The sequence below is a fragment of the Meira miltonrushii genome, assembly GCF_003144205.1.
Source record: "Meira miltonrushii strain MCA 3882 unplaced genomic scaffold FA14scaffold_1, whole genome shotgun sequence".
Lineage (NCBI taxonomy): Eukaryota > Fungi > Basidiomycota > Exobasidiomycetes > Exobasidiales > Brachybasidiaceae > Meira > Meira miltonrushii.
Window position 1 is genome coordinate 4,300,371 of NW_020289943.1, and position 25,531 is coordinate 4,325,901.

The 25,531-nt window shown below is 42.9% G+C and overlaps 10 protein-coding genes across 10 annotated transcripts in view; 5 read left to right on the forward strand and 5 right to left on the reverse strand.

Annotated features, from left to right (window-relative positions):
• Positions 1-627, reverse strand: part of FA14DRAFT_183792 (uncharacterized protein) — a gene marked incomplete at its 5' end in the record, with an annotated part of 2,983 nt that extends 2,356 nt beyond the window's left edge. Inside the window, one exon of the mRNA XM_025501343.1 lies at positions 79-627. Coding sequence (XP_025358630.1) covers positions 79-627 — 549 coding nt within the window. The remainder of the gene's footprint in view (positions 1-78) is intronic.
• A 1,433-nt stretch (positions 628-2,060) lies between these two features.
• Positions 2,061-4,061, reverse strand: FA14DRAFT_106268 (cleft lip and palate transmembrane 1; the record flags this gene model as incomplete). Its single annotated transcript, XM_025495776.1, has 1 exon — positions 2,061-4,061. A coding segment is annotated over one exon (2,001 nt), but the record flags the coding sequence as incomplete, so codon positions are not given.
• Positions 4,062-4,323: 262 nt separating this feature from the next.
• FA14DRAFT_159942 (bifunctional 6-phosphofructo-2-kinase/fructose-2,6-bisphosphate 2-phosphatase) lies at positions 4,324-6,973 on the forward strand. Its single transcript, XM_025498459.1, has 2 exons — positions 4,324-5,061; positions 5,393-6,973. Exons 1-2 carry the CDS (start codon positions 4,353-4,355, stop codon positions 6,820-6,822), a joined length of 2,139 nt encoding a protein of 712 aa, XP_025358632.1. The 5' UTR covers positions 4,324-4,352; the 3' UTR covers positions 6,823-6,973.
• A 377-nt stretch (positions 6,974-7,350) lies between these two features.
• Positions 7,351-11,769, reverse strand: FA14DRAFT_105722 (uncharacterized protein; the record flags this gene model as incomplete). Its single annotated transcript, XM_025495753.1, has 1 exon — positions 7,351-11,769. A coding segment is annotated over one exon (4,419 nt), but the record flags the coding sequence as incomplete, so codon positions are not given.
• A 3,078-nt stretch (positions 11,770-14,847) lies between these two features.
• On the forward strand, positions 14,848-17,135 carry FA14DRAFT_159944 (uncharacterized protein). The gene has a single exon (XM_025498460.1). It carries the CDS (start codon positions 15,107-15,109, stop codon positions 17,048-17,050), a length of 1,944 nt encoding a protein of 647 aa, XP_025358634.1. The 5' UTR covers positions 14,848-15,106; the 3' UTR covers positions 17,051-17,135.
• On the reverse strand, positions 16,726-19,178 carry FA14DRAFT_159945 (uncharacterized protein). The gene has a single exon (XM_025498461.1). It carries the CDS (start codon positions 19,155-19,157, stop codon positions 17,160-17,162), a length of 1,998 nt encoding a protein of 665 aa, XP_025358635.1. The 5' UTR covers positions 19,158-19,178; the 3' UTR covers positions 16,726-17,159.
• A 407-nt stretch (positions 19,179-19,585) lies between these two features.
• FA14DRAFT_159946 (uncharacterized protein) lies at positions 19,586-20,775 on the forward strand. The gene has a single exon (XM_025498462.1). The coding sequence runs from the start codon at positions 19,634-19,636 to the stop codon at positions 20,621-20,623; it is 990 nt and encodes a 329-aa protein (XP_025358636.1). The 5' UTR covers positions 19,586-19,633; the 3' UTR covers positions 20,624-20,775.
• A 163-nt stretch (positions 20,776-20,938) lies between these two features.
• On the reverse strand, positions 20,939-21,289 carry FA14DRAFT_118260 (uncharacterized protein; the record flags this gene model as incomplete). Its single annotated transcript, XM_025496282.1, has 1 exon — positions 20,939-21,289. The coding sequence occupies one exon, from the start codon at positions 21,287-21,289 to the stop codon at positions 20,939-20,941; it is 351 nt and encodes a 116-aa protein (XP_025358637.1).
• A 1,919-nt stretch (positions 21,290-23,208) lies between these two features.
• Positions 23,209-24,575, forward strand: FA14DRAFT_25942 (uncharacterized protein). Its single transcript, XM_025502081.1, has one exon. It carries the CDS (start codon positions 23,282-23,284, stop codon positions 24,338-24,340), a length of 1,059 nt encoding a protein of 352 aa, XP_025358638.1. The 5' UTR covers positions 23,209-23,281; the 3' UTR covers positions 24,341-24,575.
• Positions 24,576-25,530, forward strand: FA14DRAFT_25943 (putative UPF0157 protein YqkA). The gene has a single exon (XM_025502082.1). It carries the CDS (start codon positions 24,811-24,813, stop codon positions 25,444-25,446), a length of 636 nt encoding a protein of 211 aa, XP_025358639.1. The 5' UTR covers positions 24,576-24,810; the 3' UTR covers positions 25,447-25,530.
• The last annotated feature ends 1 nt before the right edge of the window (position 25,531 follows it).

Consider the following 25,531-nt stretch of genomic DNA (forward strand, 5'->3'; position numbering starts at 1 on the left):
TGCGATTTGGTTCAAAGCAGAAAGTGCTGCTTGGAATTGAGCCGTGTAATCATCTCGCTTCGTGTTTGATCCTTGTACATTTCCCACATTGATATTTTGACCCAGTTGGTTGAGAGCAGATGCTGCACCGGACAATTGACTAGTGATTTCATCTCGCTTGAATGGCAATGGCAAAGGTGATGATGAACCATCTGTGTTGCCAATGTTCACGCTTTGCAATAAACCGTTCAAAGCAGAGCCTGAAGCAGCGGCTTGTCCAGTAACATCATCTCGCTTTGTGTTTGCTCCGTCTACGTTTCCCACATTAATTGCTTGTGCGATTTGGTTCAAAGCAGATGCTACACCAGAAAATTGTCCAGTAACATCATCTCGCTTTGTTACTGGGATACCGGTACCTTCCAAACCGGCAGAGGTGGCTACTTGTGTTAATCCACTTGAGTTTTCGAATTCCTTCACGGATCCTTGTGCGTAAGCATCAATTGCGTTGTTAGCTGCAGTAACGCCCGAAACATCTGCAACTCCCTTAGCTCCGTTTCCGATTTCTTGAACGGTTTGACGTCTTCCGATTGGGGAAGCGTATGTTGAGTAGGCCAAAGCCAAAGTGATGAGTCCGACAGAAAGACGCATTTTGGTATATATGATTAAAAGAAGGTAAGGAAGTGGAAGGGGGGACAACACACGCACAAACGTTGGAAGATGATGGAGAGGTAGTAAGGAAAGATTGTATACTTTCCGAAAAAGATGATACTTATATACCTGTTGCCAATGTAAACAATGAAACGAGGATCTTGTTTCAATTTTGATTTGATTCGCTTAAACTGTGCTGTCAATCAGCATCAAAGCAGTCAAACCTGTTTCGGTCTAAAGTTGGATGTTTATCGTATGTATGCAGATACTCTGGCATCATAGAACAATACCTCGGAATTCATCTGGAAAAAGGTGATGTAATGATCGAACGCATGTGTTCAGCATGATTTGAACGGAAAGCCTTCGATCAATTCACCGAGCTGAACACCGTTAGGAGAGAGTCATATGCAAAATTATACCAAAGACTGTTCTAAAATCGAAAGATCTGATCATTTCTCTCACATTCTGCATGCGGTAAAAGGAGCACTTTAACCGTAAAACAAAACAGCAAGCAGGAACAAATTTGTTCAAGCTTCGCTTATGATTATTTGCTTTCCCAGAATCTTTCTACCACTTCTCCGCATAAATGAATGACAGCTGATCGAAAACATGGTCACTTTGCCTGTGATAAAAAATACATGTTATCCTAGCGTAAAGTTTCAACTTCTCTTGTGCTTTTTGATCAATTTGGAGATCTGATCATACGTCGTCCTGCATGTTTATGGCGTAAAAGAAGGACGTCAATCTGTTCGGATGATTTTACTGGTGTAAAAGTTTGTTCTTTAGCGTATTTATTCGAATGCCGTTGAACAAATTGGTGAGTTTACAATTTCATTTATCTGGTATATATCTCGTCAGATGGGTTTAACATGAGATAATGTGCTTTAACGAATGAAGCGGAAATTATCGTAAGAAGTGCATTAGCTTCATCTTTTGGTAGCCATCAATAAAAAAATGCCGATAAAATACGCTAGTCAAAATCCAGGCGCGTACAATGCAGAAAATCTTAGTACGCTTTCGCACGATCAAATACGCATTTGCGTTCCACAGTTTACGCTAATGGCAACGAGAATGATACGTTGGATGATATATATCATAATGAGTAAGCTTAGCGTAAAGCATAAAACGCATTGGGTCTTAATCGTAATCAGAGACATCGCAAAAGGCTAAAAGATCAACAGGTGATGACAAACACACAACACGCGGTGTTGTGAAGATCACATGATCATCAAAAGAGAGACAATGAGCACACGTGTTTCTTTACTCTATTCGATTCTATTTATGAATATTCTGTTCTATTTCTTAATTATAATTATAGACGTACACATTAAAGGCAGTTCTTGAATCTACTGTGTCTTTTTGGTATCTGCCTTGACTTGATCCCCCTCAGGATGAACCTTTCCTTTTTGGACAGTTTGACCTTCCTTTGTTGCTTCTTTGGATTCCAATACTTGCCCAAATTCGTTAACACGGGTAGGATCAACGCCATAAATCCATCTTTGATATAGGAAAATCATAAAAACGATATCATCACGGAAACATGCTAATCGATGTAACCATGGTTGACGAATTGCAAATGCAAATAAATCATCAACAAAAGTTCCTAAAATCTTGTAAACAAACGTTTTTGAATTCATTCCTGCCGTTGATTTAAGCTTATAATTCACAATCAATTGTGGAATTAAAGAAACGAAACCGAAAGCATAAACAAACGAACACAACGTTCCGATCACGAAACTCCACCATCCTTTGTGTGTTTGATATAGGGCAGAATAAATGGTGTATGCGCCCAACAGAGGTACAGCTACCATTGCTACCAAACGGAAGGCAAGTTTGTCAAACTCTTGTGTCTTCTTTTCTTCTTCGCTCAAAACGTGTCTATCACGAATGTCCAACCGATAAGGTACCCATTGCAAATAAGACTTTCCTTCTCCCTTTTTGCGTGGTAATACTGTCACCGTCACAGCTTTCGTCAATTTCCATGCTTCGATCACAATACCGACAGCTTGCGAAGCCAGAATCATCCATGATGTATCTTGCGATTGATCCAAAAGGTAGAGTAAGATGATGAGTTGAACGATCACATTGGTCATGATCGAACCCAATGAGACTCCAGTCATGTTGTCCTTCTTGCGCCAATGTGAGACATCGGAACTGAACGCCAAAAACTCGAACAAGCTATGCAAGATACTGACAACGAAAGTCAAACCTAGGTACCACGGGCTGTTCTCCAAAAGTGTCAACTTGATCAAATCCATCTCGTTGGCAGCCATACCTGCTTGCTTGTCGAATGAATCTGACATGGCAGCCAACATCTGAAACTTGAAAAAGGATGTCATGTAGAGAGAGACATGCAACGGCAACGTCTCATGGGTAGAATTGATCGGGTGCATATGCTCACGTAAATGCCAGAAATCATTCGGGAAAACGACTGGATAATTGAAGGCCGCTTTCTCTGCCGGTGTCACAATGTTTCCTTCCTCATCCTCCAAGACGTGCAAATGCTGTAAGAGAGGTGGTGGCATATTGCTCAATGGCAAGCCTGTACCATGTGGCTGCTCAACGACAGCCAAGGTGAGATTTCCGTGCCACCATGAAATCACTTTGGCTGGCTCCTTGTCCAGAAAAGGAATCGAGATACCAGCCGATGAATCAGAGCTCGATTTATCAAATAATTTCTTCTCTTGTCTTTCCTTTTTCTCGGGAAATAGCCGGGTCAAAAGCTTCCGGCTGTGCATTCTCTTTGATTCGACTAGCGACTTGCCAGACGGAACTGCAAGGATATCTGCCCAAATGCTTCCATTTTGCGATTGAACAACACTCGGAACGCTGATCGTCAAATCTGCTTCACGTTGCAACTTGCTATCGTTCAAAAGAACATTGTTCCATCTCAAAGCGCCAAGTATATTGTCGGATTTAGTCTTTGGGTGCCATGTCTGACTTGGGTCCGTGCTGATGGGAGTCAATAAGTCGGCGAATTGTTTGTCCTCGAATTGCAGTATGCTTCCTTCCCGACCTCCTTTGCCTCCTGGCACCAAGCGAGATTGTTGTGATGTCAAATCATCATGAGAAGGTGCATCACCTGCTGTGATAAAGATGTAAAAGTCTAGCGGAAAGTTGGGATCGAACAAAGCCTGAGAAGTTGTTCCAGGTAAGAATTTTGTCAAGGGTTGTGGTGGTGATGGTATCTGACTTCCAAAAGGCGTTTGGATATTACCATCTGAAGGTATCTGAGTAGAAGCTCCATCACCTGTCTGAATGTCTGGCTGTTGTTGGCTTGCAGTTTTACCTCTGTACCAAGCGATCAAACCATTTGGACCAGTGACTGCCGACATGGCAAAGTACAATAGAACGGATCTTAGAATTGTCTTCTTCCAGTCATTTTGAGGCCTTTCTCCATCACCTGTCCCAGCTGCGGCTCCCCCTGCTCGTGCTACTGGTGCAGCAGCTTGGCCATTAGAAGACATGTTGACGTCTCTTTTTGTGTAATGGTGATCAGAGCATGAATGCACTTTTAGAACGTGTGTATACCTTTGAGGCGTTTTCCGATTTTTGCTGAAATTGCAATTGTGCCCGTGCGCGGCGTCAAATTAGTGCACATACGCTGTCTTTTCTCCCTTGAGAATATTTTTAGCCCTTGGTTTTGACAGAAGGGGGACGCGATCATAATGTATACCAATTTATGACTTCATCATCCCATTCTTCTCCATCACCCAAAAGTCATCATGTCAAGAGCTAATTCACCGCCAAGCAATAGCACTGGCTCCAGCAATGCCAGCGAGAATCAAAACAAGTCTCGTTCTCAAACACGATCTCCAATGTTACCTTTTTCTCGTTTACCACATGCTACCATCAGTTCTTCAGTCTCACCAACAGGTACTCCAACATTACCCGGTATGACGCCTACAAGTTCTTCACAAAGAATCACGCGTGGTGCAAGTGTCATCCCACCCGCCGCCGCTCATTCCAACACAGCACCTAGCCTTGGTAGATCCACATCCTTGCATTCACGATCATCACAAAGATCCATCAATTCGGCCACCTCTTCACCGCCTTTACAACCTCAAAATGCACCGCCTCTTTCCGGTAAACAATCTCGTCATCTTTCTCATGGCGCTCAAACAAGGCCAGTTCCTCAACCTACAACTCATCAAAAAGATGCATTTGATATGGCAGTAGCTTCTTCAGCTTTGTCTAGTAGCTCAGAAGGTTTACAAGCCTTATTGCGTGATCATCCTGAATTGGTCAGTTCAAGTTTAAGTCGTGCTGCTGGTCCAGAGTACAATGAAGTAAGCGAAAGCACTCGTGGTAGTCGTGGAGGCAGTCAAAAGGGTAGTTTACCTGGAACGCCAGCAGAGGAAATCGCTGCACCAACAAACATGAGTGAAGTATCGGTTGCTACAAGTGACATTAAACCAAATTTGGGAGCAACAGGTAAGTATAACAGTGATAAGAAGAGTCTTCTTTCTTCGAGAAAAGCTTCAACCGGCTAGAAGAAAGAAGCTTACGTACTTCAGCTCCGGTCTTGCCTCCGCTCCCGGCTCACCCGCATGTAAAGCGCGTGAATCTCCGAAGGGGAACAAATACACTAGTCTTGTGCCTGAAACATGAATCAAACAAACATGCTGACAATCATTCTCCCTTTCCCTTTACCCTTCTCTTTCATCGATTGCTGTCGCGATGGCCATTCAACAACATGATCCCTCCTCGTCACGATCTTCCACTTCTATCCCTGCATCACCACTAATCGATGCCGGCGAACAAGGTGCGAAACCGGACTACTCACAGGCAAAGATCGTCGTTGCAATGGTGGGGTTGCCAGCGCGGGGAAAGAGTTATTTGAGCAACAAATTGATGCGATATCTGCGCTGGTTGGAATATGACGTCAAAGTGTTCAATGTAGGTCAATTACGAAGAGCTTTGGCAAAAGCAAAGCTCAAGGAATCAGGACAAAAAGAAGATCATACAGCAAAGTTCTTTGATCCCCACAATCCAAAAGCTTACCAGTTGCGTACACAAATGGCAGAAGAATGTTTGGAGCAATTGATTGTTTGGCTTAAGAATGGAGGAAATGTGGGAATCCATGACGCTACCAATAGCTCTAAAGCACGCAGAGATGCAATCGCAGCACGCATTGCCAAGGAGCCGGATCTCAAATTGGTCTTTTTGGAAAGCATATGTACCGATCCTGCAGTGATTGCAGCCAATGTGGCCGTCAAAGTTAGCAGTGGAGATCCAGACTATGCTAACATGAGTCCAGAAACGGCAAAGAAAGATTTCTTGGAGCGAATCAAACATTACGAAGAAGGTTATGAATCAGTTGATGCAGATGGTACTGAATCACATCTGAGTTATTGCAAGATTTACGATGTGGGTCGAGCGGTGACTGTGAATCAAATCCATGGATATCTGGAAAGTCGAATCGCGTTCTACCTGATGAATCTGCACATCACACCGAGAAATATCTTTTTCTCCCGCCATGGAGAATCTCAGTACAACGTCGAAGGAAAGATTGGAGGAGATTCAGACTTATCAGAACGCGGCTGGCAATATGCAAAAGCTTTACCGCAATTGGTCAAGGATGCCGTTGGCGATGCACCTTTGACAGTCTGGCATAGTACGCTGAAAAGAACAGCGCAAACGGCTTCATTTTTGCCTTATCCGAAGTTGGCCTGGAAGTCCTTAGACGAATTAGACGCAGGGGTCTGCGATGCAATGACGTATGAAGAGATTGAACAATATTACCCCGAAGATTATGCAAGTCGAGATGAGGATAAATTCAATTATCGTTATAGAGGAGGAGAAAGTTATCGTGACGTTGTTGTTCGTTTGGAACCGGTAATTATGGAATTGGAAAGACAGGAGAATATTTTGATCATTGGTCATCAAGCTATTTTGCGTGCTCTTTATGCTTATTTCCATGCATTAAATCAAGAAGATTTACCTTATATCAAGATTCCGTTGCATACTTTATTGGAATTGACTCCTGCCGCTTTCGGCACTCGTGAAAGAAGATACAAAGCACCAATCGAAGCTGTCAATACACATCGTGATAAACCACCACAAAAAGAGACAATCGCACCTGACAGTCCAGTCAGTGCGGACGAATCCACAGTTTCGAAAGAATTGATGGATGCAGCCACTTCTTTACCTCCTAGTCAAATTGATCCTTCGGGAGGTCATATTCTCGACTAAATAGACCTTATCCAAATTTCGATGATAATCACCACTTTGTATTCTAAGCATTTTTATAAACAAAAAAAAGAGTAATACAATTTCAGCATTTCTTCTTTACCTTCACACAATCTTATACTGGTCTCGCGAATGAGCTGAAATGTATGAGTTCCGTTTGAAAGAATCATGTAGATATATGAGAAAAAGAAACAAAAATGGAACAAGAATAAGGAGACTACAGTTCATATAGATTTGCAAAAGAGAGAGAGAGAGAGTATTGAGAAAGAACGTGAAAAACAAGTGGTAACCAAAAAAGCTACCTCGTGTAAATTCTCGCAATTTGTGCTTAGTACGGAATCTTGAAAATATTTTTGAGAAAAAAAAAAGCGTCCGTGTTTGATAATGATGTGAGTGCATGTGATTTCCTGGCACCAAATTGAAAATGGTCAATGATTGGGCAAGTTTATTTGACAAGGGAGAGTAGGAAATGAGAAATAATTGTTCGTGGAATCATTGATGTCTACTAAATCGATTAGTACCACCGTTTGCCGGACTGCCGGCATTGTTGCTTGACGCACGTCTTGCACCTCTTGTCACCATTCGTGCTCCTTCAGCAGGTCCATCATCCACTAAAGAGAATCCTCTGCTAGCAGAATTTTGTCTTGCTCTTTGCTCTCTTGGGGTACCATTTTGACCGGATGGTTGACGATGGCCATCAGCGGAAGAGAATACTTCTTCAGGCTCAGCAGTGAATCCTTGAGCAAACGTTGCTTCGCTCAAATGTGGATAACGTTGTTCTGAAACAACACTTCCAAAGCTAGGTTGACTGCCTCCACTGATACCATGTTGCGAAGATGATGCAGCAGGTGATAGTCCCGCAGGAGAATTGAGGTTGTTGTTACTATTGCCTCCCCCATTGCCTGCTAATGCTGATAAAAGTCTATTCGTCGCATCATGATTTGAACTTGATGCATGAGAATGAATGGGGGATCCAACAGAAGAAGTAGCGGCCGATGTAGAATCGTATGGAGGCTTTGCCACAGGACTTGAATCACGCGGTCTGGGGATAGTGATGCTACCTGGCGTCATTGTTGTTCCTCCAACTGCATTCACTCTTGGCTTTCCACCTGCGTCAGGTCCTAAAGGTGCAGGAAGTTCGAGCAATGGAACGGTGTCCAACCTCGCACGAGCGCCTTGAGAACCAGATTTGACATGACCAACATCTGATCCATCATATCCACCTTGATTAGATAGTAGTCTACCACTTGCGTCATTCAATCCGCTTGGTTGAGATTGGAAGGTATCCGAGCTTACAACACTGTAACGTGTACTTCCGCTACGTTCAGGACTTGCACTTCTGTGCACAACATCATACGTTGAATCGCGAGAGTGCGTTCCAGACTTGAATCTGCGTTCACGTTCAAATTCAGCCCAACGTTTCATGATAATATTGGTAGGATCAAATTTACCCTCTGCATCACCATGACCTCCGCCCTTTTTGTCACCTTGAATTTGACGGGTAGCACCCCAACTGAAATCGTCCATATGCCAGAATGCGTATGCAGGGAAGGCAAAATTCCAAATTGGTAAACTGCACAAATAGATAAACATCCAACCGACATAACTGAGTTTCCTTGAAGTAACAACGATCAAAAGACCTGGCAAACCCAAAATGATACCCAAGAGAATCAAAGGAATCATGTTTTGTCTGGCATCACCTTTGATAGAAGAAGCAACGACATAAATCGTAAACGCAATAGCTGCAGGAAGCACCAAAGTACCAACCAAATCCATAAATACGACGAAACGCATAGAGAAACAGAATGTACCACATAAATCATTGACGAGCAGTAATTCTGCCAAATTGTGCACGGTTGAATTAATCCATCTTCTACGTTGAGATAAAAGAACGCGGAATGTGTCTGGAACGATTGTCTTACAAACGGCTTGAGGTGTGAACATCATCTTACGTTTGGGGAACGTCTTCAACATCAATGTTGTCAAATAACGATCTTCTCCCAGAAGTAGCAAGTTCTTTTTGTGTAATGTGTCAACAACGTTTTCGGAGTAATGTTCCACGATATCTGGATTTGCCAAGATGGGTACCCAATAACCGTTTGGTCCTTTGGGTGCTTTGATACGATAGGAACTGAAACAACCGGGCAAACATGTAACACCGCCAAAGCATGCTTCGAATGCCTTGGTTTGATGATGGGAAATGTAGTATTCGAACACTTGAATCATCGTAACCCATGTTTCTGTCTTGTTAGCAATCTTTGTTTCACCGCACAATCCCATAATTTCGGGATCTTCAACCATGCAAGCAACCATTCTGCTCAAACTGTCTGGGAAAACCTTTGTATCGGCATCCACCATGAGAACGATTTCGTATTGATCCGGACTGACACCTGTAACACGCCAAATTGAATTGAAGAATTCATACTCGAGTAAAGTCATACGTTCATCAAACATAACTTTTTGCATGAATGCCATCAACAAAACTTGCGAATCACGTTTACCTCTGTTACCTGGTTTAGCACTATCGGCTTCCAAAGGAGAACCACATTTTGCTACCAAGACCATTGGAACACGTTGTTGCTTGCTTCGTTCAACAGTTTCATCATCATAATCATAGAAACCTGCGTAAACCTTTGCCATATTGTGACGTTTGTAACCATCTGCAATTGCCACGTACGAATTACCTTCAACTTCTTCAGGAGGAATGACGAATTCCTTCATCATGGAAAGACAAATATCTGGAGTTGACATATCCGAACCTGCACCCTTGACGATACCATCGCAAATGATGAGAAGTAATTTATGACTGTTTGGATAATCAGTTGTTGCAAGACTGTCCAAAGTTGTACGTAAACCTTCAAATGATTCACTGTAAGCTGTAACCATGCAAATGGAATGGGCCAAAGGGAAATTAAATGGTTGGTAATCCGAAGGTGGTTGAGGAACGACGTTATTGAGAGGGAAAGGACAAGCGCCCATTGCACCGATATGTGCATTACTCGAAAGATCATTGCTGAACGAAGAACGACGAGAACTATGGCTATAAGCCTGAACATCTTTTCCAGCTTGAGCCAAAGATGTAGAGCTACGAACGCCGCGTAAGCTTGGAGAGCCTGGAGGGCTGCCAAGTGGTGATCCGACACCCAATCGACTGGAACGCATTTGCGGACTGCGAGATTTTTCAGAAAGGGCTCCTGTTGTACTACGAGGTCCGGCGCGCTTGGCGTTTGCACCAGCTCCTGCTTGTGACAAAGCATATCCTGTACTGAAACGACTGGTAGTAGGCAAAAAGCTACGATGTTTCTTTGCATTAGGGCGATAAGAAGCAGGTGCAGGTCTATAGATATCTTCTGACCAATCTTCAATTTCAGCAGCTCGTTTCATTCGTTCTTCGTATGTTTCATTGCCGTAATTGCCCAATCTCCATCCTAAGAACCATCCAAAGATGACTGCCATGAAGAACTTGATTGCTACAACACCAATAATGAAAACCAAGGAGAGATACAATTCTACCTTTGAAGCAACACATCCAATCGTTTCAGAATCGATAAAACCGACACGGACCACATCCTCTAAACAGTCAAATTGCTCGTCTTGTCTAGTTCGTAACACCATAGCACTAACATCACGACCTGCATAATCAGGGTTACGAGAGCTGGATAATGTTTTGAAGAGAGGATCTTGAGTAATCGTTGGCAAGATTGATGAAAGTCGACTTAAGTCCAAAACCGCACCTTTCCATACAACCAAATTCTTTGTCGGGTCCTCAATTTGTGACCAATTGTATGAAATTTGGCCTGCTACTTTGGCAACCGTTTGTTTTGGATTATTGACAAACGAATTGACAACACTTGGAGGATGGCACCATGTGGAATTGGTTGTGGAAAGTTGACCAGATTGTAGGTATACGTTGCAAGCGAAATAACTGGTAGGTGCAGATCCGTTTGCGTTTTTGAGATAATTGTTACATCTAGGACTTGTTTGAGGGAAGAGATTAGAGATATCTTTTCCTCCCGTCAGCCAAGGTTGAGAGTAAGCCGGGTTAGTATGGTTGAACTTTGTATCCTTGCCGAAAATTCCGACTTGGGGATGGAAGAAATCTCCAAAGCTGTATTGATAACCGTAAAGGATGGAAGAGCCGGCATTCACATCTCCTGCAGCTAGACGGACTTCTCTTGTTTTGCAAACGGCTTTAGTGAAACCGAAAGTAAGGAAACCGACAAAAGCCATACAAACACCGACAATGCTCATGATACCAATCTTCTCACGCCAAGCACGCTGTTGCTCAGGCGATTTGAGGCCAACGATCTTGAGACATGGTGAAGGGAAACAGATTGTCAAGCAGTAGCAATAAATCATCCAAGGGCCAACAGGACCGGGTGCAATCTTGGAAGCATGGGGAGCGTCGTCCAATTCACGTGGAACTTCTTTGCGATCCTTTTGACTTGCACGTCTTCTTAAGCTGACACCACGTTTGAGAATATTGATGCCAGATTCGATTTGATCTTCATCACGTCCCAATATGGATTTACCACGACGTAAACCGGTTGCACCTGGTGGAGCTGGTCGTCCCAAACCACCGGGAGGCAAATTGGGTGGACCAGGTCTTGGCAATCCTTGACCTGGTGCCATTCCCAAGCCACTCAAGCCTCCTCCTGGACCTTGCATACCAGCAAATGTGCTACCATAGGGTGCTGCACCATGTTGTGGAAGATGTCCGGTGGTAGAAGGCATATAGCTGAAACCTGCTGCGCGTCCGTTTGCATCAATTGCGTCCATATTAGCAGCATGGTTGCGATAATACCATTGTCTATGCGAAGGATCCATGCGTTCACGATCTGGTCGAACGAGACTCTTTTTTCGTCTAAAGTTTGCACCTGAGAAACCTGTTTCTGGATCGGAAAGAAGAGTGTTCGTTGCTGCTAAAGCGCTGTTTGTTCTTTCGATATCGGGAAATCCAGGCGAACCAGTTCCATCACTATCGCGTCGTGAGAAATCCTTCTTTTGCACTGTATCTGCGGAAGCGGAATTTCTTTGAAACGGTATCCTTGATGGTTCTTGAAAAGAAACGGAAGGCATTCCGGCCGTTCTTGTTGGATTTGCATATGCGTTGAAACTTCCGCCGGCAAAATAATTATCTTGTGCTGGCGCGGGCGGGGATGACAATCTAGGATACTGTTGTTGAGGCGGTGAGCGCATTGATGGCGGCGCTTCGTCTCTTGGTGGGCGTTGAAAGGGGGAGCCGGGTCCATCCTGACCGGGAGGACGGTAGCTCATAATGAATATGTGTGGCGGTGAATGAGATTGGTATAATAGTTGAGCGTATTAAAAGCAATGTCAATCTTCCTTCGACCTTTCTCGCGTTACTGATACCACCTGTGATCCGCACTCGGATATTCTGAGTTCAGACAAACCACGAGTTGCACTATTTGTCTTGAAGGATTGTCGTGAGCAAGAGAGGTGAAGTGATATGTACAATGAGCAATTCACGAGAGACACGGTCGAACTTGATTGCAGTCAACGAAGGCGAAGCTGATCAAAGAGCCGCGTTCTGTTTTTTGGGAAGAGGACGACTTGTTGACCTTTTGTCTTTTTTGAATAAGCAAGGAAGTGTCGATCTCTTCTTCCTTTTGCTTATTTCTTCTCGTTGTTGCTGTTCTTGATTGAAAAAAGGATGATGATCGGAATAGCCATTTGAATAACTTTTTGAGAGAAAATGGATTGCGCCGGCGCCCAGGCGTGCTTGCAGGACAATAAACACTGCAGCAGGCAGGCACTATTAGCGCGTGCGTGTGTGTACGTGCGTCTTTTGGCCGGCGAGTGCAGTGAGCAGGCAGTGAGCAGCAGCAGCAGCACAAAAGAAAAGAGAAAGGGAAAAAATTCGCGCAACTAAAGGGTTTTGGAATTTGAAAAAGACTGATTATGTTCCCTCAAGTGCAAAAGAAGAATTCAAACAAATCAAAAACGTAATCAACGGCGCATCAACAGTTTACGACACGGCATTCAACGCTAATTTTATATCCAATCATCAAACTCTCTTCGCTCTCTCGTTACACAGCCTTGGTCACCGGACCAAATTGTCACTTTTGAGTTGATGATTGGTTGATATGGTTTTGGAATATATAAATAAGTATATTTTATATCTTTTATTTTTCATATTTTATCTGATGATTATGAATATAATACTATCCTTTTACGACAAGTGGATATGCTGTTTAGGGGTATCTTCCGAATTGATTCCATTTGCACATAATTCGAATCATCAAAGCTGAAAAAGGGGTAAAGTTTTTCTAACAGAATCGTGGCATTCCTCTGGCTGATAAGACGCGCGTGTGTGCCTGCCTTGTTAAAACCCTTATTATGATCTATCGGCTATTTTTATCCTCTCGCTGGCTTATAGACCGGCTATGCATGCAATCAACATTGTGCATAAAACGATCAACAAAAAGCTTACAGATCATTTCACTTAGATGCTTACAGGGTCTACAATTGAAATTCTACCAAAAGAATGGGGTGTATTAGAGGATAAATTTGATGGTCATTATATATTCCTCTTCCGATATCGGAATTGATCATAAGAAACAGAGGTGCCGAGTTCATATACAATTGTGGCGTGATAAGGATTATAAAACGTAGGATTACGTCTTTTTTTAGCAGGCTAGCATAGGAACACCGATGCAGGAAAGTGCTTACTTTTTGCAATTTCGGCACGCGCTACTAAAATATCCGTGTTGCTTATGTAATGAATTTCATCACATTCTCGAAAGTCGACGAGATCGTGAGATATATTCGTGTTGTAGGATGATATAGGCTTGCTATAAGATGGGATTCTGTCTGTATAGTCCGGTAAAGCACTATATAGAGCTCGTGAAATCACTGTCGCCTCAGGACTTATTTATAGAAGAATTCTAAGAAACAAAATTTTATAGATAATAATTTAAAACCCACTTAGGGTTCGGATTGCCTTTTTTAATTGACATGATTCTTATAATAATGTGACGTATAAAAAGGTATAATCGATCTGATACGTTCTGAAATACTATCTCAAAGTGTGACGTCCTTGAACTATGTGGCTCGATCGAGAACCCAGAAGATACAAACTCTCTACCTATTCGATAAAAACGTCGATATTTTCTATATAAATATGATTTGTTAACTTTATATTTTTTAAGACATATAGAGTGTAGCCGATTCCTTGTGTAATGTAGATCTACCTTGTAAGTGATAAGGTTATAGAGTAGGCGTTAGTATTAAAAGTACAGCTACTCAATTCTATACCAGTTCGAATTATAGTATGCTAGAGTTTAGGCTGTAAAATTCTAGTTGAAAAGGACTTTCAAAGCAGTCGTCCTATACAGAGCTAATGAATCTTTAATGGACAGTGTAAGATCAATTTCTACACTTAAATTATCATAAATCTCCTTCAAGTCACATATGATCACTTCTCGTTCATGGTGGGAAAAGAACTGATCATCCCAGGCTGAAAACCTACTTAGTTATCCTAACCCTAAGTAGCCCTGTTACCATACTGATTGGCTCTATCAAAGGCGGATGTAGACCACTTTCATGACCAGATATCCTTATGTACGCTTTATCGTTCAGATTATTCGCTTTCATACAAATGAGGAAGTGAAGCAATAATGATTTTACAGAAGGATAAGCCGATTTGCTTTGATATCATATCTTAAAGTGCTATAATTTGGTGATGTTTAGACAGATGCATGGTGGCTTCAGCGTTTATAACAATGAAATAAATATCCATTACGACACGAGCTGCCGTGACGATAATCTTTGGAAGGGATGATGAATAATTATAGCTCTGAGCGTGCAGTAGTGCGTGTGGGATTGTGGGTTAGGGATGCAGCGTACTTGCATATTGACGCGTAAGCATAAGCACTGAGACACAGCCCGAATTCCTATTTACCTGCATAAGCCCCAAACTCAGCATGAGGTCAATGAGCAAGGCATTGATTGTAAGCCATATATAAGCCTTAATAATGCAATGAGCCGGATCGATATTGCCAAGAAACAAGAGACAGACAATACGCCGTTAAAGTGCGCGTTTTGCCATTCCTGAAAATAGCATATATCACACACCTTTCAATCTAATCATCATCTCCTTTTCCTTGAGTATACCCTAGCATCCCTTGCAACGACGACATCATCATCGTCATCACTCTTTTCAATACAGATATAGCCCTTCAGGGTGATCTGGATGAGATTATAGAGTAAGGTTATCGGACAATTTCATACAATCCACTTCGCCACCTTTTGCAAGTCCAACAATATGCCAACTCAACCATTCCCAGGGGCTTCTTCAAGGCCATTGTTGGGCTCATCCTCCCAAGGTAGACAACAAGGTACAGCTAGAGATCGTCAGGCCGAATTGGCTGCCGCTTTTGGAGGAAGTGATGATGAAGATGAGGAGGAAAATTCTTCAATGTATGGCAGAAGTGTGGATAGAAACATGATCGATGATGCATCCCGCGCTGGACCTTCTTCCTCTTCGCCACCTCTTTATTCCTCTTCGCCTCTTCAACATCCTCGTCCACTAACACCCACTGACAGTGATGTCTTCTTTGATGCAGGTGATGCGATCGCACAACAGCAGTCTAATGATCCTTTGGGAGCAGAGCGTGTCAATGCTGATCAAGCTCACACCATCCCAGAAGGATCCCATCAATCAAACAGAACAGATCGAAATCCCTCCGATTCTGATGAAAGGCAAAGGAGCTCATACGATTTCGAACAAGCATCCTACTTTGCACCTCACAGACCACCCGTTTCTAGACAGTCAAGTATGTTGCAGTCGCAAACACCAAACGCAGCTTTGGAGGGCAATCCAGTCGAACAAGAAGCTCATGGAGATGTGAACGGCTTAGGCCGTGAAGGCACAAGTCAAAACAATATCTCTCGTTTTCGTTATGCACTCGGACGCTTCGGTCGTTTTGTTGGAATGCGTGTCCCTGGTGCGACGTATACATCCTTGCACGGAGAAGAAGATCATCCGGCTAATGCAAGCAGAAGACGAGTGATGGGAAGTGGGATCGGTCAAGATGGTGTGTTTGCCAATCTGAATGCCAAACCCGAAAGAAGAAGAAGGCGCGGAGAGAATGGAGAAGATCGAGGAGAAGATGACGATTTGGCGGATGATGTCTTGCCGCCTGCATACGAGGTAGCAGCTGCTGATGCTGCGCCTCCATACTGGGAAACGACCATCATTGGTGGCCCTGGAGGATTTCATCCATTGGCTCCTGGAGGAGCAGGCTGGACACCTGGAGGACCTCATGTTGGTGCATTGGAAGATTTGATCATCGAAGGATTGCCATTAGGAAACTTCTTTGGTCTTGCATGGAACTTGCTCGTTTCGATGAGCTTCCAGTTCATCGGTTTCTTGCTCACCTACCTCCTGCATACCACCCATGCTGCACGGTGTGGATCGCGTGCCGGTTTGGGTATTACGTTGGTTCAATACGGTTTCTATTTGCGTACTCGTGCTGCTCAGATAATGGACGGTACTTTACCGGATGATATGATGGGACCAGGAGCAGATCCACCGCTTCCTTCTGAACAATCGAACAGGGTTTCTTGGTGGTCCGAATCTGCTGGCATGCAGCAATCAACGACGGATGAACAGAGCGCACCTCCTTTGCTTGCACGTGGTATCCACTTCGTATTCCGACGAGCAACTGAAGCGACTGCAACTGCTACAGCCAGCAATGGTACATTGGCAGATGCTTTAGCAGCTGATGGAAATACGGTCACCCTTCCTACGGCTGAAAGTATGAGCGCAAGTACGGAATGGTTAGCATTCATTTTGATGGGTTTAGGATGGTTTATCCTTCTTACATCGCTTTTCAGTTATTGGAGAGTTCATAGATGGGGAACTCAATTGGTCGAAGCTGCAAGACGAGAGAATGAAGGGAACAATGAATCAAATACCACAACGGGCAATGAAAATAACGAAGAAACTACGGATGATGCACCTGTTGGATTCTTGTATACTCTCCGTCAAGCTCTTAGAAATACACGTGAAGCAAGCAGATCAAGAAGACAAGGCAGAGCACATTCAGCCGAAGATTGGATCATCTTTCCTGGCAGACCGAGAAGAGATTTATTAGATATACCCGAAGGACATCCAGATGGTCAAAGTGCGGATTTAGAGGCGGGCAATTTATCCGCAGAGGAACGTAGGTTGTTGGAAGATATGCGAAATGTTGGTTTGGTTTGATAATGATGTACATTTAGATGTTATAATAGACGCAATTTGCGGATATTCATACAATACAGCGTATATAGTACAAGATGCGAGCGAGATGTGGGAGATTTCTTCTTTGCAATCATTTGCGATAGAACATTCTTTGAAAGTTAAAGTGTAATTGTAAGACACCCCTTTCGAATACTGCCTTGAAACCTCTTTGATGGCTCATATTCCACGGCTTGTTCACGATTCGGAAAGCGATTGTTTCGTATGGCGGACCCGCTTCGAATATGATTAGACACGTTTCATCGTTGCCCTTCTCCTTCACGATTCGGAATGTTGGCGGTTTAGATTTGTCGATGAGATCAGGATAGAAAATGTTGAACTTGTACCCTTGAACTTGTTTTGGAGGTGGATTATCATGGTCATAATGTGTTTGATTGTATTTGTTCCACTCGAAACCGGTATGCACTTTGTTGAAATAGCGTGGTTTGCGAGGTCTATATTTATCTTCCCAAGAATACACATTTGACGTACTTGAGTCTTGGATTGCTGCCAAGTCTTCATCTCTACTGGCGAAAACTTCTTCGTCTTCCTCCAAAGCTTTGGCAGCCTCTTTGGCAAACAGATCTTCACTACCGTCATCGTATTGTTTCTGTGCTTCGCGTTCAGCTCTACGACGAGCAGCTTCTGCAGCTTTCGCAACCCTTTCTTCTTCAATTGAGGGTAGTCCAAGTCTTGTCCTGCGTTCTTCTTCAATTCGTTGTCGTTGGCGCAAATGCTCCAAACGGTTGCTCAAGATGACCTCATGCAGATCACGCAGCTTAGCTTTAGCACGCCAAACAACGATCGCTTTTAACAACCCTTCCCAGTATTCAACGTCGATAGGCTCGTGACTTCGCAACTTAGCTCGTACTTGCTCTTGCAATTCCAACAATTGTGCTTGTGACTTGCTCGATAACATATTGTCCATCTCAGACTTGACGGATGGATCAATTCGTGATCGAACGCCGGCCTCGTTTGTGCTTTGACCTGCAGCAGCGCGCAAGTCTGCCAAAGTGTCATCACATACCACAATCATCGATCTCCAGAAATCGAGGTTTTGATCGTTCTTCTCCAAGCTGAGATACATTTGAATGTCCTGATACAGCTCCTCCGTTCCTTCCAAATCAAGATTGTCAAAGAGCAGATAGGGCTCTTCCAGATCGATCTCAAGATCGCCATCTTGATCATCGTCTTCTTCCATTGATAGGTTTTGCTCGGCAGGGTGCAATGAATCCGATTTGGCTTGAGACTGTTGATCATGAGCAGATGGAGGGTTGATCCATTTCAAATTGATGGCAAGTAAGTCGATAGGTTTTGCACGGTTTTCACGAACTCTAATCACAGCTCGCTTTCTCGATTGTTCCAAATAGAAATCATCCTCTTTCGCCACCCATTCTGCCATTGCTGCACTTTCTGCTAATCTAGCCATTCGCGATTCCTCCTCTTCGCGTATGGCTTGTTCTTTTTCACGTTCAGCACGTTTTTGGTTCAAGCGTGCGATTTCCTCTTCTGCTTCACGCCTTCTTTCTTCATCTCTCTTTCGAGCTTCGGCGGGTGTCATGCCCATCTTACGTTCCCTCTCTGCCTTTTTTGCCCATGTGAATGACTGCAAGCCATTTGGCCCATTTTCATTTCCGGTCTTCTGGGTATCATCCGTTTCTGTTGTGTACAGCAAAGTCTCCGCAGCTTTTGCTCTTCTTTCCGCCTTTTTGTCATCATCCTCATCGGATCCATTGCGATGCCTTTTCGAAGACTTTTCCTTGTGTCGCCTTTTGCGTTCTTCGCGTTCTCTTGATGTCTCTCTATGCTTTCGATCATACTCTCGGTCCTTCTCTTCCCTTTCTCTCCTCTTTCTCCGCCTTCTTCTTTCTTCATCGTCTTCATAATCATCTCTTCGCCTTGAATCGGAATGTCTATGTTTTCTGTCAGATTCATACCTATCGTCATATTCTGATCGATGGCGCTTTGAATAGCTTTCATGATCTCTCTCCTTCATCCTCTGACGATCATCTTTGTAGCTTCTATCATCATCTCGATGCCTATGACTTGATGAAGACGCTCGAACGGGTTCGGGTGATGCTGATCGAGGCATCACAAGGGGAAGGATATCGTGGTAAATGAAGAAAACCTAAAAAGGTTAAACCTAAAGTTAAGAACAATTTTTGTTACGCGGCAGAAAGACTTGCATAAGGCACTTTGTCACTGTCCGTATCTCTATACTTGTTAGTTATGAAGTTAGGACGGAAATACGCGTTTGGCGTGGTTAATTCACAGACTGTGCCGAATAAGAGCGTGTGAAGCACTATTGTGAAAATACCCTTTCTGCCGCGTAAGAGTAAACTAAGCCAACCTTTCGGGTGTGCCTAGCGCCCAATTCGAAAGCGGGCTATTTTGCACATTCGACCTAAATTAACGTCCTAAAGCGTGAAATAGGTTCATTATAGCCAGCAAATGCGCTGCGCGCGCTGTGATGAAAAGTAGATGTGTTGTTAAATAAACACTTCACTTAACCTCACTTCACACCATCACAACAATTCACTATATCCCGCAATCCACAACGAACCAGTCATGAAGAAGAAAGATATGATTTTTGACTTTTATATTGATAAAAGTGAACCAGGAAAACCTTTGAGGGTATGCACATTTTGTAAAGATAAATGGAGAAATAATGATAGAAGACGATTGATAGATCATATGATCGGATGTCCAAAAGCACCAAAAAGGTTAAAAGAAGAATTACTTCAAAGGGATAAAAAAGATGCATTAACTAAACAAGCTGCAACTCAACAAAAACAAGCATCTCAACAAATGGCATTTAGAGCAGAAGAAACAAATCATAGAAGAAGGAGCAGGAATTGGATTTCAAAAACAGAAGAAGAATATACACAAAGGTCTTTCTCGGATGAAGAAGAAGAACATGAAGAAGGAAGACAGAGAGATACAATCACACGAGAAGAAAGGGAGAATCTTGATCGATTACTCATAGAAATGATTTATCAATGTGAACTACCGATCTCGCTTGTCATGCAACCTTCCTTTTTGGCATACATTAAATCTATTCGCCCAGCTTATTATAACTATGGATTGCCTAAAACAAATGACATTGCAAATGCTATTGTGGAAAAAATAGAACAAAGGGCTAGAAAGGTGCGAAAACAGATAAGAGGTGTAGATTTTCTCGGTGAACGTTCACGTAGTCAAGATGCATCCTTTTATGAGCAAGAAGGTGGTGGTGGTGGTAGTAGTAGAGAAATTTCGTATCGTTCCCAAGGATTATCTGATCGTCAATCTCGAGACTTAGGTATCGGACCGAGCCGTGATACTAGGAATCTGCCATCGCCGGAATGGGTGATAAGAGAAAGAGAAAGAGATAGAGAAAGGTATAGCTATCCATCCACAGACCCGGAAATTGCTCAGAGTCGCAATATTGTCAGTCAATCACCATCACCGGAGCGGATTCTAAGAGCAAGAGAAAGAGCAAAGGAAGCAAGAGCAAAAGCAAGAGAAAGAGCAAGAGAAAGGTCAGAACCATTCTCTGATCCGTCTGACTTCATCTGATACCCACTATTCTAATGAGATCTTATGACCAGTCAATCGCGAGTGAAATGATTAAAAGATGCGATTCGTATTTGAATACAACGATTTTGGGTAGGACGCTGAAATAAATGATCCTTTTTGGTGGGAAAGTTTCCCAGATTAATAAAATACAAAGCAGTAATAAAGGTACCTCCATGATGTGTATATGGGGAAAGTCTATATGTGTGTTAAAAGTCTATGAGTGCAAGCTTATTCAGCGCACTCTAATAGAAATACAAGTAGAAAGAAGCGAAGAAGAAGAAAGTTTTGACCAAAAAAAATTGCTCAACAATTTCTTTAAGCCCAATTGACGGAAGCACCGTGTAATTCACCTGTGCTCAAACTTGCCAATTTTGAGAAAGCACCTTTTGTAAGATCGATTGCGGTTGATGAACAACCTTCACAATAGTCAATTACCTTAACTTTGACGGAATTTCCTTGGTAATTGATTCGGATATGATCACCACAGCCGAAACGACCGCCTTGTTGAACGGCAGCGATCATTGCGTTGTTGCTTGGTGTGGGACCACCACAGGCTGGGTTGTCTAATGAACCACCAGAGTACCATGTGATGCGAGAAGATGTCATTCTTGCTTCTAATGGGCTTGCTTCTGATTCTGGAACAGGTGCAGATTGAACTGTAACCATGATAGCGAATAAGCTAATCAAGGCAAAGAAGAGTGTAAATGAACGCATCTTGTTAATTTGTTTGTTTGTTTGTTTTTTCTCAAAAAGGAAAGTTGGGTTGATAAAATAAACAAACATTCCAAGGATCAAACTACCTTTTATATATCCTATCATGAATGAAGAAAATCTTTCTACAAACACCCTCTTTAACTATCATCAAATCATAAAAAGAGGATACACCCTAAATTCGGGATTTGTACAGCGAGATACAGATGCCATTATGCAATTTGTCGATCATCGATGCATAAACAGTGATCATGTACCCATACTAACGGTCACTTGTCATCGATCAAAAGCTGCCTTTCGCGGCAAGATTGCATGTGATGGAGTGATTCATATGCGAGAATATGCATGGCAAAGAGAAGATATACACCCCACTTAATTTTGAACGGAAAAGCAAATAACCGTCGCCTAGGAACATATCCATAGAATGTATGTGTGTCTTTTGACAGCCTGCTCTTATTCGATCTCCGAATGTGAATTAGAATTGATGAACATATTATGAAATGATTAGATTAAAGCCGATTGCATGAAATTTTTGCACCCTATTCTGACCGTAATTGCAAAGTGGGTCGGCAATTGGGGGGGATGGACGTGAAAGAAAGAAAGAGAAGTTCTTTTATTGTTTCAAATAATTCGCTTCCGCCCGTACGGCCTTCAAGTTGTGACCCCATTTGGCAGTTTACAGCCAGTCAGCTTCTGCACGTATGACTTTTTCTCCGAATGAAGAACAGTTTGCATTGAATGAAACTCTTGTAATAAAAGCCGAATCGGCACTTTACCGGCCATAGGGGAGTTTTACACTTTACGCGCGACGCGTTCTTAAACCGGTCAAAATTCGGTCCCAAGCAAAAAGAGAGAGAGACTGAAAGTACATCCATCCATCGTTCCTGATCGACCGGTTTGCTTTATGCGTTGCGCTGCACAATCAAAAACCGGAACAAAAGGGGGATCATTGATCAGACCCTGTTTCATGAAAAAAGAGGGTGTACAATACAGTATACATTGTAACCCTGTTTCTAGAATCTTATTAGTGCCTTGGCAATTCATTCATCCACTTTCGGCCGGTCATAATTCATACACTAAGTATAAGCTGGGTTTGGGGTTGCACAGTGGCTTATATGCGAAAAGTTTATGGAAAACCACATGAGATTGCCGAGATTTTACAACTATACGATTATCTCAGCTTTCAGCATGAATACTTATCACGTGTCTCGTCGTCTCTTTTCTCATGGTAATCTTGAAGGTGCTGAGACTGTTCTTGTGTATCAGTGGTCATTACAGAAAGAGAAATACTCAGAAATGGTCTAAGTAGGGCTGGAATCGTGCATATCGCCGATTCATAAATGTAGAAAATGACTTGAATCTAACTTTTAATAAGTAAGCTAAAAAGTCATTATTTCATCCAATTACTCAATATATCAGAAGAAAGATTCAAAGAATATCGTAATTCCTGAGGCAAAGTAGCAACAATGAGTTACGATGGTCTTGACCATGGTTCTGCCAAAGATTTATAAAAAAGGGGACAACTATAACAATTCTACAAACATTCAAACTACTTTCGCCGTTGCAAACCTGCAAGCGCATTTCAATACAAAGTATGCTGGTAAGTGTTTGAAGTACCTCTACTTTTGTCTGCAATAAAGAGCAGACTTTGACTGTATTTCCTACACATTCATTTCACGGGGAGATGATGATGGCTTTGTGAATGCTGCTATGCTGACGCGCACGTGGTGAATACAGATTAGCGCCCAAAGGGACAAGTGTACGATTGGCGTGTGTCCAGCCAAGCACTGTGCACTTACACAACGCGGAGAGAGGGAGAGCCACTCTAGATTAGATCTGTGTTGTTAATGCTGTGGTTAATTTTAGCTTTAGAAAGTGTGTGCATTTGTTGTTTGTACCCGCAAAGTGTTCCTTCCATCATATCCTTCACAGAGAGGCATTGCAATAATGTCAAAGCAAGGTCAATCAAATCCTACTACGGGAGGAGGAGGACAGAATAGAGGGAATACAGGACAAAACAATCGACAACAAGGGCCAAGACATAGTCAAAGTACAGGTCAAACACACGGGTCTGCACCACCACGAGTGAATGCAGCAGGACAACAGAATAATAACAGAACGAGTAATGGCAACGGAAAAGGTGCAAATGCAAAACCATTAGGTGCCAATCTACCAGCAACACCAACCCCACAAACAAAAGACGGAATCAATCCAGCCGTTCTAACGGAATTGAAAGGTGCAACTTCTCAGCCTGTTCGACTACACTTGCAAGGAGGAGAAACACAGACCGGCCTTTTGTATTCTTACGATGTAGGAATGGAAATTGTGGCATTAGAGATACCAAAAGCATTCTTGAAAGCATTAACGGAATCAAACAAGTCAGACCCTTCAGCATACCCTTCCACAGCAGCATCCTATCCAACCGCACTTTCTTCTAGCGTCAAATTGGCCGCTCAAGGTGGAGATTCAACAAGTGCAAAGACGAATTTTGAGATCATACCACTGAGAAGGGTACAAAGAGTTGAACGATTACAAGCAGCAAATGCAGCCAGTGCGAATGGAAATATCAGTCAAACTGCAATGCAAGCCTTGCACTCTTCGAAGTTGACACCGGTCAAAAAGGATATCAATGTTGCCGCTGCTGAAGCACGAGAACGGGCAGCAACAGCCGAAGCATCAAAAAGAGCAGCGAAGATTGGTGTTGGAGTGAGCAAGCTTGGTCAAGATGTGTTTGATGGATTGAGCAAGACCCTACCGTGCAGATGGGCAGATCGACATATCATCGTGATGGATGAATTTGCCATCTCGCCAGACAAATACGATACAGCCACAATTCCAAACGTACCTCTTACCACTTTACAGGCAATTGCAGAAGGTAGAGAAGTTGAAGGAGCTCCGGATGAAGCACGTGGTCAGGCAACAAGATGGCAAAGAGTGACAAAGGTATTGGAAGGAGAAAGAAAGAAGATTTTGGCAAATGCAAATGCAACAGTAACAGCAAAATAGAGGAACAGGAACAACGAAGCTCTATCAAATGCATCCCCTCATCTTTACACTATTTTTCTGCAAGAATATCAAAAGTTTAAGTGCCATTGTCTAATTTACAGCACAAATGTATAGTATCAGTCTTTTTCAGTGAATACATTTCACACTCAACTTCATCCAGGTATATTCTCTCGTGATCAGGTCGAACGGATGGCGGGCGGGCAAGACTTAGTTGCATTTCTCCATCGCCACAGAGGTACTGACCTGGTAAGGCTCTGACTACAATCTTGACTTTCACTATACCGCGATTAGGAAAGTACAACAGAGTTTAGGCTAAATTGATACGGAATTGCTAGAGTCAAGCTAGTGGGATACAAAAGAGACAAGAGGCCTCTTGAGCAGAAAGAGGCACAATCAGTAGACTTCAGATATTCTCTTGCATCCCCGCTCTCTTCCTACGGCCATCCCGATCAAGGTTGTGAGTAGTAAGGATGCGCATTCATCTTGAGAAATATAATCCAGGCCGGAAAGAAGAGTTCAAAGTGATCAAAGGCGAATTAAGTGAAGCATTACACGATACACCTATTCTATCGATTGAACATGTTGGAAGTACGTCAATCGAAGGATTGTATGCAAAGCCAGTGATCGATATCGATATCATTGTGGAAAAAGAGAATGTCCAAAAAGCCATCAATGCTTTAGTTGCAGTAGGGTATACGGATTTAGGCGAGATGGGAATTCATGGTAGAGTTGCGTTACGACAGCCCGGATACGGTAAAGAAGATCATGCGACGGGAGAAGCGTCCAAGATAGTCACAGGTACGCCTTTGAACATGCGTAGAAACACATATGTGATCGAAAAAGATTGTTTAGCGTTGAAGAATCATATAGACACCAAAAGAATATTAGAGCAAGATGAAAGTTTACGACAAGAATATATCAACGTCAAACAAACCTTGGCATCTAAGCAGGTCGCCGATATTGCAGAATATGCAAATGGAAAGAATGCCGTATTGGAAAAAGTTCTTAGAAGGGCAGGATGGACGACAGAAGATTTGTATGAGATGCGAAATGGAATAAGGCCATCTTCATCATCACTGGAAGATGATGTAGAAAAGAAGAATTGATTGTATGCCGCATAGTGACAGACTTAGTCGATGTCCGATGGTGATATGAGTGTCATAATTCAACATGAATGCTATGAATTGATCA

What these genes read in the sequence shown, in the direction of transcription:
- FA14DRAFT_159942 (XM_025498459.1), top strand. Translation starts at nt 4,353, where the DNA reads ATGTCAAGAGCTAATTCACCGCCAAGCAATAGCACTGGCTCCAGCAAT. An exon ending in ACCAAATTTGGGAGCAACAG is followed by an intron (nt 5,062 to 5,392) that starts GTAAGTATAACA and finishes CCGGCGAACAAG; the next exon opens with GTGCGAAACCGGACTACTCA.
- FA14DRAFT_159944 (XM_025498460.1), top strand. Translation starts at nt 15,107, where the DNA reads ATGCCAACTCAACCATTCCCAGGGGCTTCTTCAAGGCCATTGTTGGGC.
- FA14DRAFT_159945 (XM_025498461.1), bottom strand. Translation starts at nt 19,157, where the DNA reads ATGCCTCGATCAGCATCACCCGAACCCGTTCGAGCGTCTTCATCAAGT.
- FA14DRAFT_159946 (XM_025498462.1), top strand. Translation starts at nt 19,634, where the DNA reads ATGAAGAAGAAAGATATGATTTTTGACTTTTATATTGATAAAAGTGAA.
- FA14DRAFT_25942 (XM_025502081.1), top strand. Translation starts at nt 23,282, where the DNA reads ATGTCAAAGCAAGGTCAATCAAATCCTACTACGGGAGGAGGAGGACAG.
- FA14DRAFT_25943 (XM_025502082.1), top strand. Translation starts at nt 24,811, where the DNA reads ATGCGCATTCATCTTGAGAAATATAATCCAGGCCGGAAAGAAGAGTTC.